The 19,870-nt window shown below is 37.6% G+C and overlaps 1 protein-coding gene across 2 annotated transcripts in view; it reads right to left on the bottom strand.

Annotated features, from left to right (window-relative positions):
• The window catches only part of UACA (uveal autoantigen with coiled-coil domains and ankyrin repeats), a 136,554-nt gene that overhangs the window by 29,968 nt on the left and 86,716 nt on the right, over positions 1-19,870 (bottom strand). For both annotated transcript variants that reach the window (XM_036457206.2, XM_036457214.2), the window contains exons 4-8: positions 10,288-10,352; positions 9,437-9,494; positions 3,620-3,690; positions 3,415-3,521; positions 1,836-2,017 (exon numbers count right to left, since the gene is read on the bottom strand). In XM_036457206.2, coding sequence (XP_036313099.1) covers positions 1,836-2,017; positions 3,415-3,521; positions 3,620-3,690; positions 9,437-9,494; positions 10,288-10,352 — 483 coding nt within the window. The remainder of the gene's footprint in view (positions 1-1,835; positions 2,018-3,414; positions 3,522-3,619; positions 3,691-9,436; positions 9,495-10,287; positions 10,353-19,870) is intronic.

Below are 19,870 nucleotides of genomic sequence, written 5' to 3'. Positions count from 1 at the left end.
AAACATACCCAAGCTCCAAGCAATGGCTTTTGCATATGAATGGCCTGCCCTATCGCAGCTTAACCTAGCAAACTGCAGCCCTGGTCAGACAGCTCCAAAACCTCCAATCCCCAAACAAAGAGGAGAAAACTGTAGTTCTCGCTATAGCTCCTGCAGGATGGCTTCAGACAGTGGATGACCTGCATCCCATTGGAGATCCAGAGCCAGTGTACCTAGAGGTCAGTGTGAGACACCAGATTTCAACTCTTCACATCCATAAGTGACATATTCAAGAGGCAGACTCAGTCAGCACCAAAGTCCCCAATGAAACAAGTCCTGCACCATAAGCGTGTCTCCAGTGAAGCAGTTCTTCCATTATAGACACAGCCAGTCCTCACAGCCAATTGGCCTGGAGGTCAATTCCTCCCAGTGTACCAACAGCAATTAAGGCTTAACTACACCAAGACTTTGGACTCAGCCCACAAAGGGGTGTACCAAGACCTGGGGTGATTGGGGAGGCTGAGCTACTGGCCCCTGTGGGTCACCTACCACACAAAGCTGCTCCATCAACACAGGGAAGCAGCCAAAATGCAGAGACAAAGAAGCATGTTGAGAAAGGGGGCAATGGAAAAAAGCAAACTACTGGATGATATAGAGTTCTAAACCACATTTATAAGGTTACTTAAGAATCTTCTAAAAACTGCTGAGAAACTTGATGAGACATCCAGGAAGCTTAGTGAGACCTTTAGGGACCTTAACAAGAATGCCAGAAAAAAACCAGTTAGAAATTAAACATACACTGTCTGAAATAAAGAATATACAGAAACTCAACTTGTACCCCAAGAATCAAACCAAAGATCTGAAATATAAGGAAACAAAAAACACCCAACCAGTAAAACAAAAAGAAAAAAGAACCCAAAAATATAAGATTCTGTAAGGAGCCTCTTGGACAACTTTAAGCGTACCAATATCCTAATTTATGGGGTGCCAGAAGAGAGAGAGAGCAAATATTGAAAACATATTAGAAAAAATAATGACAGAAAACTTCCCCTACCTGGTGAAAGAAATAGACTTACAATTTCAGGAAGCGCACAGGAATCCAAAGAGGACCACACCAAGACAAATCATAATTAAAATGCCAAGGGCAAAAGACAAAGAAAGAATCTTACAAGCAGCAAGAGAAAAAACAGTTAGTTACCTACAGGGGAATACTCATACTGATTTCTCAACAGAAACTATGCAGGCCAGAAGGGAGTGGCAAGAAATATTCAAAGTGATGAACAGCAAACACCTACAACCAAGATTACTCTACCCAGCAAAGCTATCATTCAGAATTGAAGGGTAGATAAAGAACTTCACAGACAAGAAAAAGCTAAAGGAGTTCATCACCACCAACATGGATTACATAAAGGAATGGACTGACAATTCTCAGGGGGAAAAGGGTTTGAGGGGTGTGGGAAGAGATTGGACAAAAATCTTACACCTATGGATGAAGACAGTAAGGGCTTGGGGTTGGGTAGGGAAACAGGTGAAGGGGATCTATGGGGGGGGGGGGGGGGGGGGGAAGAGAAACACCTGTAATAATCTGAACAATAAAGATTAAAAAAAAAAAAAGTTAAGAGTTCCATCCCCCCAAATATATATATAACTAAAACACTTGATTTGATCTTTATACTCAGTTCATAAATTATTCCACAATATAGTAGGATTTACGGATAAACTAAACAATATTTGCAACACATATTGCCTCAGAAATGAATATTTTGCTTCTTACAAACTGCAGTTCTACCACCTAAATCTTTAACAGCTGCACCTTATTATTCTGAACTTTTCGAGTTAGAGAAAACTTCTGGTACCTTTGTTGGTATTTTCCGATGCAGTCTTCAATAAGTTTAGAATGTCAAGATTGTCACCAATTCTTGCATAGTAAGAACTATCATGGCCAAGGGCATCCAGCAAGTTTATATCAGCACCATTTTTAATTAAGACTTCTACAGCATCTTTGCAACCATATTCACAACCTAACATGAGAGCAGTTCTAAAAGGGAAGATGGAGAATAAAAAACCTTGAGGCAGATCTAAGAAAATACTTTAGAAATCTTCCAGAGCCCCCACTTCAAAAGAACAATCACTACTTTAAAAAGTCATCCTTGCTGAAACCAGTTTGGTTCAGTGGTAGAGCATCGGTCTGTGAACTGAAAGGTCCCAGGTTTGATTCCGGTCAAAGGCATGTACCTGGGTTGCGGGCACATCCCCGGTAGGGGGTGTGCAAGAGGCAGCTGGTCGATGTTTCTCTCTCATCGATGTTTCTAGCTCTCTCTCTCTTCCCCTCCTTTCTGTAAAAAAATCAATAAAATATATATTTTTTTAAAAAGTCATCCTTATTAAAGATTCAAATTTCACTCTACATTTTAATCTTATATTTTTACTTCGCTGCAGTTATAAAAACATTTGCTTTGTGCTTTAGTTTGCTCTATATATACTGTGGGAAAGTATTTTATCAGTTTATATACATTTGTTACCTACTTCTCCCAAACTAACTCCCTTTATTCCTGTCCTACTATGTCCTACAAGTAAATTACCAGACATCATCCACAACTGGTACTGTCACCCCACCAGCTCAAAACCTACAACAATAAGCCCAAACTATTCAAGTCCCTTCATGAACTGAACCACAAAAAGCAAACTTCCCCAATGAATCCCTTCTCCACCAAACAAAACAAGAACCAAATTCCTGTTCCTCAATTATTTTTTTTTTACAAGAGCCTTGTTTTTCCTACCTGGAGACTTTCACATTTCCAACACCTAATTTTAAAACTTGCCTACTCAAATAAACCTTCCTTAATTAACCCCATTAACATGGACTACTGGTTTATTCTGCCATCATAGAGATGGCACTAAACACTTAACAGTGTATCGGCGAATAGCAATAATTTAACAAAATAATTAAATCATCATGCAAATTTAGAAGGATCCTAGAAATTATTGTGCCCAATTCTCTATTTTTATTGCTGAGGAGGAGGAGAAAAAACACCTTGAGAAAATCAGTACTGGAACATGTCAAGCTCTAGGAACCAAAAGACTCACCAACAAAGTAGACTGTAGATCTGATTTTTAATTGTTCTTTCTTGAATCTTATTTGAGCCCATTTTATTAAACATTTTCATAAAGCTTAAAATAATTGGGATCCTTTTTTGTGATTTCTTTGACTGGCAGACAGGCCCTAATCATTGCTTATATTTTGCATTTACTTGTCATCTTCCCCTATGTGCCTCTCCATCCAATTTCAGCAGACTCTGAAGAAAAGTAAATGGTGCCAATTCCAAGGAAAGGCTGAACCAAAAGAGATGGAAAGGCTATCACGGCAGCAGAATTTCAGAATCACTGTGTATGCAGCTGGTATGTGGGGAGCTGTGATAAAAAACAAAAAATTACCTGTTTTGTTTGTCTCTGGAATTAATATCCGCTCCTCTATCTATCAGCAGTTGACATATTGTTGGCCTACACATCTGAGTAGCTAGAACAAGTGGTGTCCGCCCATCCTAAACAACAAGAAAAATAAGTATTAGACAACATATCACCCAAAACATAAAAGCTAGAACACATGAGTTAAAATGAGAATAAACATAAATTGACTTACTACATCTCTGGCATTCACCGAGGCCTCATGGTCACAAAGCAGCTGTATGCTAGAAGGACAGTCTGCCATAGCTTTGAGGAACAAAGGAGAATGATAAATAATGAACAGGTGTTGTTAAGACATGTGTTGTTTTGCTAGGTCCATATAAGAGTTAAATTCTTCATTTTCTACGTTACAAGCTTCATATTGTTCACTCTCAGTTTAGCATTATAAGCATCAATTTTCTGTCTGAAAATGGGTTAGACAAAATAATTTTTATTATAAATATTACATAATTTATTAGGACCAACCAATGTTTGTAGAAGACAAGAATATACTGCTCTCCTAAGGATAAACACAGATAATAAATATCAAACTTAAATTTTCTATTTATAGGAAGTTTCTAAACTTGGCTTTAACTGACTTGACCCATGAAGTGTTAGATAAATTTTTATAAAAGAACTTGTGGCCTGGTGCATGAAATTCCTGCACAGGGGGATGGGGTCTCCTCAGCCCAGCCTGCACCCTCTCTAATCCAGGACCCCTCAGTCTAGACCAGCAGTTGGTCATTCCTCATAATCCTTGACTGCTGGCTCCTAATCACTCACCTGCCTGCCTGCCCGGTCACCTCTAAATGCCTCCCCTGCGGGCCTGATCGCCCCTCACTGTCTCTGCGTGCTGGCCTGATTGCCCCCAACTGTCCCATCCTCGCCGGCCTGGTTGCCCCTAACTGCCTCCCCCCCTCCCCTCCAAGACTGGTTGCCCCCAACAGCTACATCTGCTGGCCTGGTCGCCCCCAACTGCCCCCCGACCACCAGCCTGGTGACCCCTGCCTGCCTGCCTGATCACCCCATGCAGCCTGCTGTTCAGTCATTTAGTTATCCCTCACTAATCCCCCTGCCGGCCTGGTCACCCCACACAGCCTGCTTGTTCAGTCATTTGATAGTTCCTCAGGCTGGTCCTGGGTGGGCTGAGGGGATTGGGCGCCACCATCTTGTGGCTGTGGGTTCCACCATCTTTGAGGGTGTGGCAATTAGCATCTTCCCTCCTTATTGGCTGTGGGCAATGCCATCTTTGTGAGGGTATGAGGGTCAATTAGCATATTCCCTCTTTATTACATAGGATCATATTCACTTTTTTATGAAAGAGCCATGATAAAGTATGACTCATACATTTAATATTCCATTCCCAAAGCAGAGACTGCAATGTCTATCCTTAATGACACAAAGCAGTATCGTTTTACTACAAATTATAAAATTGTATGATGTGTCTTCTCTGGCCAATACTATAGTTCATATTTAAATTAGGAAAAAAATTATTGCTAATTTCATTAAATAGGATTGTGTTTGTACTTCCCATGAAGTTTTTAAAAGCCTAGATTAGTACAAAAATTACTGATAAAGCCAGCATTCATTTCTTTTGTAGAATTCAATATAATAAAACCAAAACCTATCCTATATAATAAAGAGGTAATATGCAAAATGACCATCACGCCAATACACAAGATGGCCGCCCCCATGGAGACAAAATGGCCACCACAAGATGGTCAGCAGGAGAGGGAAGTTGGGAGGGACCAGGCCTGCAGGGGAGGGCAGTTGGGGGTGACCATGCCTGTAGGGGAGGGCAGTTGGGGATGACCAGGCCTGCAGGGGAGGACAGTTATGGGCAATCAGGCCTGCAGGGGAGGGCAGTTAGGGGCAATCGGGCCAGCAGGGGAACAGGTAGGCATCAATCAGGCTGGTAAGAGAGTTGTTAGGGGGTGATCAGGCTGGCAGGCAGAAGCAGTTAGGGGCAATCAGGCAGGCAGGCAAGTAGTTGGGAGTCAACAGTCCTGGATTGTGAGAGATATGTCTGATTGCCCATTTAGGCATGATCTCAAGGGGTCCCAAATTGGAGAGGGTGAAGGCTGGGCTGAGGGACACACACATTCACCCAGGCATGAATACCACCGGGCCTCTAGTATAAGAATATCAAGTAAATGTTCATTTCTGTCTATCTTTAATCGAGCAAGTCTTTTATATAAAGTCCATAATCACATTAATTATGTATTAACTATGTGCAATTTCTGTATATAATTACACCTCAAAAAAGCATAAACTAAAAATAAAAAAGACTGGAAAAAACTAAACATTGACTAATTGACATTGAAACCATTTCAAATACATTGAGCATAATAATGGTATTATACTTAGTTACAAAATAGAATTATCTTTTGGAGATACAAATTGAATTATTTATGAATATAATTTATGATGTCTTGAATTTAATATAGAATATGCCAGTGGAGCCCTGACTAGTGCTCTCAGTTGTTAGAGCATTGGTCAGGGTACTGAAAGGTCTTAGGTCCTATTCCTGGTCAAAGCACATACCTTGGTTGCAGATTCCATCCCAGCCCTAGTCACAGCAAGAGGATAAGGCAACAAACTGACGTGTCTCTGTCACATCAATGTTTCTCTCTCTCTCTCCCTGGGTAAGGATTAACAAAACAAAACAAAAAACTGCAGTGGAAAGGGATAATAATATGTGGTGGTATATAGATGAACCAAAATTGACTATTCTATATAATAAAAGCCTAATATGCTAAGTGTCTGGTTGACCAGTCCGCCATTCAACCAATCAAAGCATACTATGCTAACGATATGCTAAGGCCACTCAACGCTTGCTATGATGTGCACTGACGACCAAGGGGAAGATGCTCTGACCAGTAGGTTAGCTTGCCTCTGACGTCCAGCCAATCGGGAATTGAGTAAGACAGGCCAGATATGCCCTGGAGACCTCCCACTGTCCTTCCCTGGCTGGCCAGTCTCCTGTAACTCTCCCTGGCCCCAATTGTGCACTGGTGGGGTCCTTCAGCCTGGCCTGAGCCCTCTTGCCATCTGGAACCACTTGGTGGATGTTGGAGAGCCCCTAATCCTGCAGGCTAGGCCAAGGGACCACACTGGTGCATAAATTTGTGCACCAGGCCTCTAGTCCTCTCTAATAAAAGAGAAACATACAAACTGACCATACCTTCGCTACACCCACAAGCCACACCCACCAGCCAATCAGGGTGAGTATGCAAATTAACCCAACCAAGATGGCAGTTAATTTGCATATCCTGGCCAGAGTGAAGACTGAAGACAACATAGAAAGAAACCAAGCATTGCAGAAGGAAGCAAAGCTGCAGATAAGCAAGCAAGCGAGGTTGGGGAAAAGGGAGGGAAGCAGGCAGGGCAGCAGAAACTGCAGCAGGAAGCCCTATTGCAGGAATCTTCCTGCAAGGGGGCTATAGTATAATAACTGTCTAAGCTGAATAAAGAGTATAGCTGTTTGCCCTGGCTGGTGCTCGGTGGTTACAGCATCAGCCCTGTGGACTGAAGGGTCTCAGGTTCGATTCCAGTCAGGGGCATGTATCTCGGTTGCAGGCTTGATTCTCAGCCCTGGTCAATGTGTGCGTGGAAGATAAGCAATTAATGTATCTCTCTCATATTGATGTTTCTGTCTCTCCCTCTCCCTTCCACTCTAAAAATCAATAGAAAAAAATATCCTCAGGTGAGGATTAACAACAACAACAACAACAAAAAAAAGTGTATAGGTGTTTTAATATAATATTCTAACTTTATGCATGTTTGAAATCTTCCCCAATAAACAGTTAAAATAATTTTTAAAAGTGATTATTAAAAATGTTGGATTAATTTTTTTAAAAACTAGGAAAAGGTGATAAGAAAACGGAAATATCATGTGTCATATTCATACTTTAGAGAGCAGCAAAATCATTTTTGAAATCCCATTAAGCATAGCAAATTAGATTACAAATATAAATTTTTAAAATTATTTTAAATTTAATTTGTGAATTTGTCTTGATGATTCTATAACTATAAAATCTTGGTAGCACATCACTTATGAATCTAAACTACTGTTTTTATTTAAGCAGCAATACAAAATTATAAGCAAAAATAAAATCTATAGTGCCCTGGCCTGTGTGGTTCAGGGGTTAGAGTGTCAGTTTCCAGTTGGATTCCTCATCAAGGATACATACCTTGGGTTGCAAGTTTGACCCAGGCCCTGGTCAGGGTACATGTAGGAGGCAACCAATCAATGTGTCTCTCTCACATCCATGTTTCTTCCTTCTCTTTCTCTCCATCACTCCTCCCTCCCTCCTTTCTCTCCAATGTCTCTAAAACAGCAATGATAAAACATATCCTTTGGTGAGGATTAACAAAAGTAAAATCTATAGCAACTCACAGGGGTCATTAGGAGGCTTAAGTGATAATGTATATAATAATGCTTTGCAAATAATACCATTCTATACAAAAATGCATTGTGTAAAAATTAAACTATTATAAAAGCACAAAAATATTTAAAAATTGAAATAAAATTAAGGAATAAAAGTATGAAGGAAATTTGAAGTATAATGCATTTTTAATGCAAAACATATTAATCTACTGCAGATAGTTCATATATGTGCAAAGAAAGGTAAGTCCGTCCCTCCCTCTCTCTCTCTCTCTCTCTCTCTCTCTCTCTCACTCTTTCTTTCTTTCTTTCTTTCTTTCTTTCTTTCTTTCTTTCTTTCTTTCTTTCTGCCTTCTAATAAACTGTAGGAGTGTCAGGCTTAAAAGAGTCAGATGGCAGGTCAGACATTACATTCTAAAAATACTTAATATCCATTTTTTTTCTAAGTACAATATTTTAAGACACCTAAAGAATACAGATAAATTTAGATATACAACTAAGAGTAATAAAGTCTCTGAAATGATTAGTATAAATCTTTTTTAAAATATAGTACATTAGAGTGATATGAAATTCAGCACTAATACCTCTAACCAAATAATCACCACCACCCTTAATTAAGAAATTACCACATGCCAGGCTGTATTCATTATTTAATCATAACCACTTACTGCAGTAGTATTAACTTCACTTTTTAAAACTGATTTCAGAGAGGAAGAGAGGGGGAAAGAGAGACAGAAACATTCAATGATGAGAGAAAATCACTGATCAGCTGCCTCCTGCACACCCCACACTGGGGATCGAGCCCACAATCCCAGCATGTGCCCTGACCATGAATTGAACGGTGACCTCTAGATTCACTGGTCAAAGCTTAACCACTAAACCACGCTGGCTTGGGTTTAACTTTATTTTGAAGATTAGAAAAATGAATTTCAGACATGTTAATTAGGTAAATGTAGTTTTCATGAAAGAGAAAAATATTCCTCCCATTTCTCCTGCCAATTCCCAAACTAACTCACTAATTCTCTTTCTCTCTTTCTCTCTCTCTCTCTCTCTCTCTCTCTCTCTCTCTCTCCCTCCCTCCCTCCCTCCCTCCCTCCCTCCCTCCCTCCCTCCCTCCCTCCCTCCCTCCCTCCTTCCCTCCTTCCCTCCCTCCCCACTCCTTGCCACCTCCCATCCCAGCCCCTACCACTGGAGATCCCTGAGATCAGGTTTATTCATCTTTGGACTTCTAGTATCTAGCAAACTGACCAGTAAATACTGACTGAATGAATCTTTCTAAGCTGTATAATCCAAAAATATACATATTCAAATTTGAGTAAAAATTTATAATATCCCATTTCTCCACACATTTAAAAAAAATAAATTTTATTGATTTCTTTACAGAGAGGAAGAGAGAGGGATAGAGAGTTAGAAACATCGATGAGAGAGAAACATCGATCAGCTGCCTCCTGCACACCCGCTACTAGGGATGTGCCCACAACCAAGGTACATGCCCTTGACCGGAATTGAACCTGGGACCCTTCAGTCTGCAGGCCAACGCCGTATTCACTGAGCCAAACTGGTTAGGGCTAGTGTTCAGCCATTTTAACAAGTATTTCTTTCTGTCCAAGTGAAATCTTTGCTTACCAGCATCATGAAGTGCAGTTCTTCCCTGCAGATCTGCATGTTCAGTGGGACAATTGTACTGTTAAAATACAAAAACTTTATCATTGAGAAGAGTTTTATTTTAAAATTAAATACCTGAAATCCAATGAACAGCTGTTATTTAATCTTAAAATATTCCATTTATGAAAAAAAAACACACCAAAAAGTCTAGATAAGCCACTAAATATTTTGACATGAAACGAACGTAATAATGTTATCCTGTAAATTTAATATCTCACCAAACAGGAAAACATACAGTACATTACAATAGCCTGGTACATATAAACTACATTACAGTTTGAATTTTGTATGTTTTTTTTCCAGCATGGATTGAAACTTGCACAACTGAATAAAAAAAAGATGAGTTTTGCTGCTTAACTTAATGGTGAAAATGTTTATGAAAATGTGTGATTGGACCCTTTACCTGAAAACTCAGCCCACTACTTCAGAGAATTTTGTGGCTGCCTGCCTATAAACATGTGTTTATAGTATTTATTTTAAGTTATGAATGTTTATTAAAAATAGATAGATCCTATGTTGTCTTGATTTATCTTATGCCATATACCACACAACAGAAAATTCTAATCTCCAACTAAAGTCAACAGGAAGGCCATGTCTTTTGTTATTTATTTTTAATACACTGAGTTATGCAATTCACTTCCCTCAGAGTTTTTGCTCTTTATTGTTCACATTCTTTCACAAAAGATGAAAAAAATATTATGTAAGCTAATAGTCAAAGTTAGCCCACTATTTTCTTTGATCTCAAATTCCAAAAACACATCTATTGTTTGCAATTAAAATAACAAAGCCAAAATATTAACCACTTTTACTACCTGTAGAAGTTTTTGTAGGCATAATGCATGTCCATACTTTGCAGCCAGGTGAAGAGCATTTCTTCCTATAAAAGAAATAATTTAAAATACATGTGAATTTTTCCATAATAGAAATATGACTCATTTTTTCAAAAGTAATTGACAGGATACTCGATTTGTAAGCATGCTTTCAGTTTCTAAGATGTTTCATCTGGGTTGATATTTTGATAAGATATCAACCCAGTACACACCAAAACAATGAAAGTAGGAAGAAAATTTAAACATACAAATGCATAAAAAACAAGCACTTTGTCTTATTTGCCCTGTATCTCTAGGAGTACCTGAGACAGAGTAAATTAAATATTGGCACAGCAAAGAAGAAAGAGAAAGAGGAAGAAAAGAGAAAAGGAAAAAGAGGATGAGTAAAAAAGAAGAGAAAGATACCAAGAATTTTCATAACATTTCCATATAGGCAGCATGGATTCTAAAATAGAGGAAGTTAAGAGATAGAAGTCAAAGAAAGGGTATTCTGTAATTTCCATGCTTCAACTATAATTCAGTTAATTAAAAGGCTTTGTCTCTGAAAATCAGTAATGTTCAACTATGTGTGTTAAAATGTGCAATTTAAAGAAAATTATAAGGAGGAGGGTAGATAATCTGAAAGGTTAACTCTGAATATTGAAAAAGGTAAATCTGGCTGAAACCGGTTTGGCTCAGTGGATAGAGTGTTGGTCTGTAGACTGAAAGGTCCCAGGTTTGATTCTGGTCAAGGGCATGTACATTGGTTGCGGGCACATCCCTGATGGAGGGTGTGCTGGAGACAGCTGGTTGATGTTTCTCATCGATGTTTCTAACTCTCTGTCCCTTTCCCTTCCTCTCTGTGAAAATCAATAAAAAATATATTAAAAAAAAAGAAAAAAAAGAAAAAGGTAAATTTGCAGAAAATGTTCTACCTCCTAATTATACTTCTTTACCCAAACATCTCTCTTTAACAGTGAAAACTATAAGGGTTTCATCAAGATATTCCTCCTTTTGTTCTTTAATGCTCTCAATTTCTCTCTAAATTCACAAATTTCCTTACAAACAATTGCACTTCACAACTAGAACTTTTTGCTAGAAAAAAGTATTTTATGTTCTGTTCATCCTGAATAAATAAATTTACTTTTAACTCTCATTCAGTTTTATATAAGTTTAGATAAGTGGTAAGTTTTCTTGAATCTGATCACTTCTATGTAGCAGCTAACTAAGCAGGTTGAAGAACAGAAAACAGTGAGTCCAGGTGTTTACACAGGTACAGATACAAGAGATTCTCTACTTACAAATAAGTTGGAGTGATGATTTCAAATTTTAATTTGTTATTATTTATGGACAAGTTTCCTAAAGACATTTACACTGTAAAAAGTAACTATAATAACTGTCAATAAGAAACTGTATGAACTGGAATGGTGGGAGTAGGCACAGTGAGGACAGTCCCTAGTGTTCAACAAAATGCCACAGAAACTTAGTCACAAAAAATGTCAAATCAAGTCTTTTCTTACACAAATTCAAATCCAGCCACTTGAGACAGAGCAGTGAAAAATCAAAGAACTATCAGATCTAAAGCTCACTACTGTGAATTATACTAAAGGTACATAACCTGGTAAAACCCAGATCACAAATACCTCAAAATCACATTAACTTGAAATCTTTTTTTAAAACATACTTTCACTTTGCTCACAAATAAAGAAATTAAGATAAAATACATAAATATATTTGTCAAAAATCTTAAAATCAAATATTCAGATCTAGATCATAATAAACGATATAATAACAACTGAGACAAGGTCCGTGTACTCAGGAAAGAACAACTTTAAGGAGAACCACAATAAAACAGAGCAAATAAAAGTACTACTAAATAACATCAAAAGCAAAAGACAAAGTTAAGCCAGGTATGTTGGAACAGAGTGTATGAAATTATATCTGCTGAGCTTGGGAAGGCATTTGAGCCTGACCAACAAAGGAGGGAGGGCAAAAGTTACTAGATTGCCGAAACCGATTTGGCTCAGTGGATAAAGCGTTGGCAGAATGAAAGGTCCCAGGTTCGATTCCGGTCAAGGGCGTGTACCTTGGTTGCAGGCACTTCCCCAGTAGGGGGTGTGCAAGAGGCAGCTGATCAATGTTTCTAACTCTTTATCACTCTCTTTTCCTCTCTGTAAAAAAATCAATAAAATATATTTTTAAAAAAAGTTACTAGATTGACCACTAAGCAAAAATGTCCACAAAGGAAAGAATCACAGACAAAACAAAACAAAACAAAACAAAACAAAAACTACTTAAAAAACAGGTTAGTACCTGTCAAGACACTTGAATCAGCACAAATGTAAAAAGTCTTAAGATTTCTACAGAGGTATAGTTAGTTCAAGTTTCTAAAAATAAATATTCCTCTAAATCAATGGAATGCATATATAAGTAACACAAATTCTTTTGTCCTTCAAAGGTGGTAAATAAATAGTTTGGTCTTCAATTTAGAATTTAATATATTTAGAATTTAATATATATTTAGTTTAGAATTTAATATATTTAGAATTTAATATATATTTAGTTTAGTAAAGATTTCAATTATTAACTCAGTTGTGATATCTCTCACTCTCCTTCTCACTCCCTGCATTACTAGACACAGGTCTGGATAATAGGAATGTATATTTTTTTCTTTTTATTGTCTAAAGTTTTATATATGTCTCCATTTTCCCCACTTAACCTACCTCCCATTTAGCCATTCCTACCCGGGCAAGCCTCCACCGCCCCAATGGCTATGTCCATTAGTTATGCTAATATCCATGCATACAAGTCATTTGGCTGTTCTCTAACCTCACTCCCTGCCATTTGTCTCTGGATCTATTCCTGTTCATCAAATTATGTTGAACATTATATCCCACGTATGAGTGAGATCATGTGATATTTATCTTTCTCTGACTGGATTATTCCGCTTAGCATAATGCTCTCCAATTCTATCCATGCTATTGCAAATGGTAAGAATTCCTTCTTTTTTACTGCATAGTAGTATTCCATTGTATAGATGTACCACAGTTTTCTAATCCACTCATCTGCAAATGGGCACTTAGGCTGTTTCCAAATGTTAGATATTGTAAATTGTGCTGCTATGAACATAGGGGTGCATAAATCCTTTCTGATTAGTGTTTCTGCTTTCCTGAGATATAATCCTAGAAGTGGCATTACTGTGTCAAATAGGAGTTCCATTTTTAAGTTTTTAAGGAAATACCATACTGTTCTCCAAAATGGCTGCACCAGTCTGCATTCCCACGAGCAGTGCAGGAGGGTTCCTTTTTCTGCACATCTTCTCCAGCATTTATCGTTTGTTGTTTTGTTGATATAGCCATTCTGACAGGTGTGAGATGGTATCTCACAGTTGTTTTGATTTGCATCTCTTGGATAATTAGTGACTTTGAGCATGTTTTCATATGTTTCTTGGCCTTCTGTATGTTCTTTCGAAAAGTGTCTATTTAGCTCCTTTGCCCATTTTTTAGATTGTTCATCTTCCTTTTGTTAAATTGTATGAGTTATCTGTAAATTTTGGAGATTAAACCCTTATCTGAAATATCATTGGCAAATATGTTCTCCCATGCAGTGGGCTTTCTTGTTGTTTTGTTGATGTTTCCTTTTGCTGTGCAGAAGCTTTTTATTTTGATGTAATCTCATTTGTTTATTTGCTCCTTAGTCTCCACTGCCCTAGGAGCTTTGTCAGTAGTTATTACTACGACATATGTCTGCTATTTTGCTACCTCTGGAATCTTGTAGAATTTTTACAATTTAAGTCCTTTAGCCATTTTGAGTTTCTTTTTGTGTATGGTATAAGATGGTGATCTACTTTGATTTTTTTGCATGTATCTGACCAAATTTCCCAGCACCATTTACTGAAGAGATTGTCTTAACTCCATTGTATGCTCTTGCCTCCTTTTCAAATATTAATTGAGCACAATGGTTTGGGTCAATTCCTGGGTTCTCTGTTCTGTTCCAGGGCAAAAATTAAACTCATTTCCCCTGAGAACAGAACAAAACAAGGATGACCACTTTCACCACTCCTGTTTCATATAGTACTGAAAGTGCTAGCCATAGCAATCAGACAAGAAGAAGAAATAAAAGGCCTCCAAATTGGAAAAGAAGAAGTAAAACTGTCCTTATTGGCAGATGACATGATACTATTCATAGAAAACCCCAAATACTCCATCAAAAAACTGCTCGACCTAATAAATGAATTTGGCAATGTAGCAGAATACAAAATTAACACCCAGAAATCTATGGCCTTTTTATACACCAATAATGAACTCACAGGAAGAGAAAAGAAAAAAACAATCCCATTTACCATTGCACCCAAAAAATTAAGATTCTTAGGAATAAATTTAACTAAGGAGGTAAAAGACACGGAAAACTACAGGACATTGGGAAAAGAGATGGAGGAAGACATAAACAAATGGAAGAACACATAGCGTCGGCCTGGGGATTGAAAGGTCCCGGGTTCGATTCTGGTCAAGGGCATGTACCTTGGTGGTGGGTACGTCCCCAGTAGGGGGTGTGAAAAAGGCAGCTGATCGATGACTCTCTCTCTCATCAATGTTTCTAACTCTCTATCCCTCTCCCTTCCTCTCTGTAAAAAATCAATAAAATATATTTAAAAAACAAAACAAAACAAAAACAAAAACACAACAAATGACAAATGGAAGAACATACTATGTTCATCAACATCATTAAAATGTCCATACTACCCAAAGCAATCTACAGATTCAATGCAATCCTCATTAAAATAGCAACAGAATGCTTCAAAGATCTAGAACTCTCAAAAAATTAATCTATATAAATAAAAATATAAATGTTCATTTGTTTAAAATCTTAAAGCTCCGAAAGTTTTTCACTGATTGCTTTGAAATTTTGACACAACTTTGCATTTGAATATGCACATGTTTTTATATACCTTATACCTACTATTATATAGATGTCACACCTGTTACAGGTTAAAAACATGCTGTTTTTGAAAAATAGCATCATCTGTTTGATGTAAAAGCAACACACACTATACTAAATATTTTACGATTCCATTTCAATATTTCCGATTTATGATTTCCAAATTTCCAATTTTACAATTCCATTTCAATGTTGATAATGATTGAAGATTTGTGCTTAGATATCACGAAGAAAGTTCTCAATCAATTGGGAATGCCATCATAAATCGATCAACTGCTGCTTCGTTTGATGTAGAATTGCGTCATGAACAAAATTACAACACGGGTAATCTTTCGTCGTTGTGCAATCAAATATTCCTAAGCTAATGAGCAAAAAGGCATTTATGATCAAACAATACAAACTGTCAATAACAGAGTTGGAGAAATCTTCTTAGATGTGCCAGGAGGAACTGGTAAAATGTTCCTAATTAGATTGATTCTGGTAGTAATTCGATCCCAAAATGACATATCCTTAGTTCTTGCATTGTCCGGAATAGCTGTGACATTGCTACCAGGTGGAAGAACTGCTCATTTCACTTTGAAATTGCCATTGAACATGCAATTCATTGAAACTCCCACGTGCAACATTTCCAAAGCATCCAGAAAAAGTATTGCAGAAATGCAAACTTATTGTTTGGGATGAATGCACAATGGCGCACAAAAAATCGCTCCAGGCTCTTGATTGATCATTGCAAGATTTGCATGGAAACATCAGACCATTTGGGACTGCATTAATATTGCTTGCAGGAGATTTCAGGTAAACATTACCTGTAATTCCTTGATCTACACCAGTGAACAAAATAAATGCTTGCCTGAAATACTCTACTTTGTGACGACACATAAAGACGTTAAAATTAACTATAATTATGCATGTCTAGCTGCAAAATGATCGTTCAGCTGAGATATTCTCACATCAATTGCTGAAAATTTGGAATGGAAAGGTGCTGGTTGATCTGATCTCAGGACAAATTTCATTGCCTCATAACTTCTGCAATTTAGTGACATCAAAAGAAGAATTGGTTGAAAAAGTATTTCACAATATTCAAACCAATTATAAGAATCACGATTGGCTGAATGAATGAGCTATTCTTGCAGCCAAGAACAAAGATATCTACAAACTTAACAATATTATTCAGTCTAACATTCAAAGCAAGGCAGTCACATATAAGTCCGTCAACACTGTTGTGGAAGCAGATGAAGCGGTTACTTATCCAACAGATTTTTTGAATTCACTCAATCTGCCAGGGATGCCACTGCACCTACTGCAACTGAAAACCGGCCTGCCAAATATCATGTTGTGAAATATCAACCAGCCAAAGCTTTGCAAAGGCAAGCGGATTGCAGTAAAACAATTGATGAGCAGCTTCTTAGAAGCAACGATCTTTTTTTTTTTATAATATATTTTATTAATTTTTTCACAGAGAGGAAGGGAGAGGGATAGATATAAGTTAGAAACATTGATGAGAGAGAATCATTGACCAGCTGCCTCTTGCACACCCCCTACTGGGGATGTGCCCGCAACCAATGTACATGCCCTTGACTGGAATCGAACCTGGGACCTTTCAGTCTGCAGACTGATGCTCTATCCACTGAGCCAAACTGGTTTAGGCAACAATCTTGATAAGACCTTTCAAAGGTGAAGATGTCCTCATTCCTCGCATTCCTATGATTCCAAGGATATGCCATTTCAATATAAGAGATTGCAATTCCCAATTCGATTGGCGTTTGCAATCACCTCAACAAAGCTCAGGGCCAATCTTTAGAATTGTGCAGTTTAGATCTAGACATGATTGCTTCTCACATGGACAATTATATGTTGCATGTTCTAGATTCAGCAAACCAGACAATCTCTATATCTGCACAGACAATGGAACGACAAAAAATATTATATACCTACAAGCATTGTGAAATTGAACATATTAGAAATGTGTGCTTTCTCTTTTCTTTCTTTTCCATTTAATCAGACAGAGCCACAGTAACATGTGGCCAGGTATGCTGGAAACCAAATCAGTTTTACTGAAAAAGAGATATTGATAGGAAGCCAGGAAGGCTGGTCAAAAACCTTAATTGCTCTAACCTTTAGTTGAGATTTTGTTAGCTGAAGCAGAATCTACAAATTTCTGTTATTTCCTGCCTAAGGGCTACATGTAAATTTCTATTTATGTTGCTTAAGATGTCTTAATAAAAGGGGATGGCAGGGCCAGAGCAGGAGTAGTTCTCCCACTAGAGTTGGACTACCGCCTGGCCCCCCAAATCGCCAAATTGAATTTCTTCAAGTCTCTTTTCATTTGTGTGCGGCCCTTCTCCAGAACCTGAACCCTGAATTGGAACTCTTTCTACGTGGGCCGTGAAAGAGAGTCCTATATCTGGCGCCTTCAACGCGGGACTTCTGGAGGAGAAGGTATTTTTCGACTAGAGCGAAGGAGGAAAAATACACCGAGAAAAGGTGTGGAAGATTCACCAGAAAAAAGGTGAGGGAAATTCACCACACTCAAAGCCCATGGCCAGCTGCAGAGTCGCAAACTGTAAGTAGGGTGGGAACGTCTTTTTTCAGCCAGGCTAATGGGGAAGAATTAGGTTATAAATATTAAGTAAACTTTATTATAGATTTTTGGTTTGTAAACTTAAAGAATGTGGTTTCTTGTTTGGAATTTAAAATCTGTAATAAGAAATGAGACTCCACTGCTGAAACTATCTCTGGTGCGGAGAAATTCAAAGGTGGCAGGAGAGGGCAGAGCCACCTGCTCTCCGAAAATGAGATTACTTAATGCTTTGTTTAAAAGTTATAAAAGAACTTGCAAGTTGGGTGTTATCTTGACCAAATTGGGTGATAGTTATTACTTCAGAAAGCAAAAGAGAAAGAAAAAAATTTTTGAGATCTGTCTTTATCTATTAAGCATGAAAAAATGTGTGGCCAGATCTGTTGAAACTTCTCCCAAAGTAAGCTTGATGTGGGGAAGGAAAGAGACACAAGGCAATCCTATAAGGAAGACCACTCTCTCAATAAGCTGGTAACTTGCATTTGAATGGCTACAAACTTCCTCCAAATTCCTGTGGCAAAATTTTTGTGGAAGTTTGCTTAATTATAAAAATAAAAAAGTAAAGTTTAAATTTGCCTCATAAAAAAATCTAGAGGACAGAATTGAAGCTCTTAATTGATTGTCTTGTATTTTTCTTAGAAATGTAAAGTGTTATTAATCAAGGACATGCAATATATATTTGATTTGCCAGCTTTAAAGGTTCAAAGTGCAAATTAAATTGGAAGAAATTATATAATTGTGGTAATTAAAATACCTAAAGTATAACTTGTTTTTGAGAAAATAAAGTGTTTTCTCTAATTAGGAATTCAAAATAAGTTGCTTATTATTGGTCTAATTAAAAAAAAAGGATTAATTCTGTGATCTCAACCAAATATTTTCTATGCAAAAACTAGTCTAAATTTAATTGATATCTTAAGATAATAATAAAAGGTATAATATTTAAATCACATATGGATATAGATATTTGTTTGATGATTTTTTCCATGTTAAAATTTCAAGGCCTTAACAGAGATGATTCTTGGAAAGCTCCAAGGCCCCGGAGAAATATAAGAAATTTATTCTCTTCTTAAATGATTTAAAACAGATTTAATAAACTTGAAATTGCATGGAAGCCTTATCAAATAAAAATTAATAAATATAAATATTTTAGAAGGTTTATAGGCATGTATTGTTACTGACAAAGGAAAGCAGTTAACTTTCCTGGTGCATGGTAAAGAAGACGTATAGACGCCTGACACCTGAGAATGTCTTTCTTGCCATGTTAGCAGTATTCATCTGTATGGTAATATTACCTGGGACAAATGTGGAAGTGTTCAGGACTTATGTTCCTGACCGTTCATGGGTAAAAGCCCTTATGTGGGCTGATCCCTTGCCTAATGTAGTCACCAATAATACTAAACACCTTGGTCATCCAGGAGGAAAATGGGGGGGGGGCAAGGAAGTATAATTACACAGGTGTTGCCACCCAGCTTCCCTTTTTGTATGACACAAAATCAAACCAGTGCTCCTTTGTGTGTAAAATTAAAGAGAGGTTTCTGGCTTGCACCAAAGTAGAGGAATATCACTACTTGCTCCTGGGAGAGGTGCAGAGAATGTAACTAAGACCTTGTCTATACAAAAAGAAATTGACAGCCAGTTTGAATTTGAATTGCCATTGGCTTAGAACAAAGAATATCCTTGCATGGTATTATTCTACAATGTTATTTCTAATTTTTGATATTTTACAACAGCATATTGTACAATTATTCCAAACAAAATTAAAAATCTAATTTTCGAATGTTTGGCAGCAATTTAAAAGGACATGAAAGGATTTAATCCCTTCCACTGTGTGGAAAGCCTCACTGGGAAGGCACTTGAGCATTCTATATTGGCCTTTCTTGCCTTATTTGCAAAGGGGAACCCTCTCGTCACAATCCAATTGCCCACAGCTGTTGCTTGAGTTGTCAGTTCATGCTGAGGTTGAAGCCTCATAGTGGCTGGCACCATGGATCCATCTCTCGCACAATGGCATGAGCTGGGCTCTCCCTGGAGAAGAAACCTGGGTTCCCCAAGATATGTGATCAATGCTGG

Source organism: Pipistrellus kuhlii, unplaced genomic scaffold (assembly GCF_014108245.1).
Source record: "Pipistrellus kuhlii isolate mPipKuh1 unplaced genomic scaffold, mPipKuh1.p scaffold_m20_p_1, whole genome shotgun sequence".
In the NCBI taxonomy this organism is placed as follows: Eukaryota; Metazoa; Chordata; class Mammalia; order Chiroptera; family Vespertilionidae; genus Pipistrellus; species Pipistrellus kuhlii.
The sequence above is the reverse complement of the archived record's forward strand: the minus strand, read 5'-3'. Positions and strand labels throughout refer to the sequence as shown.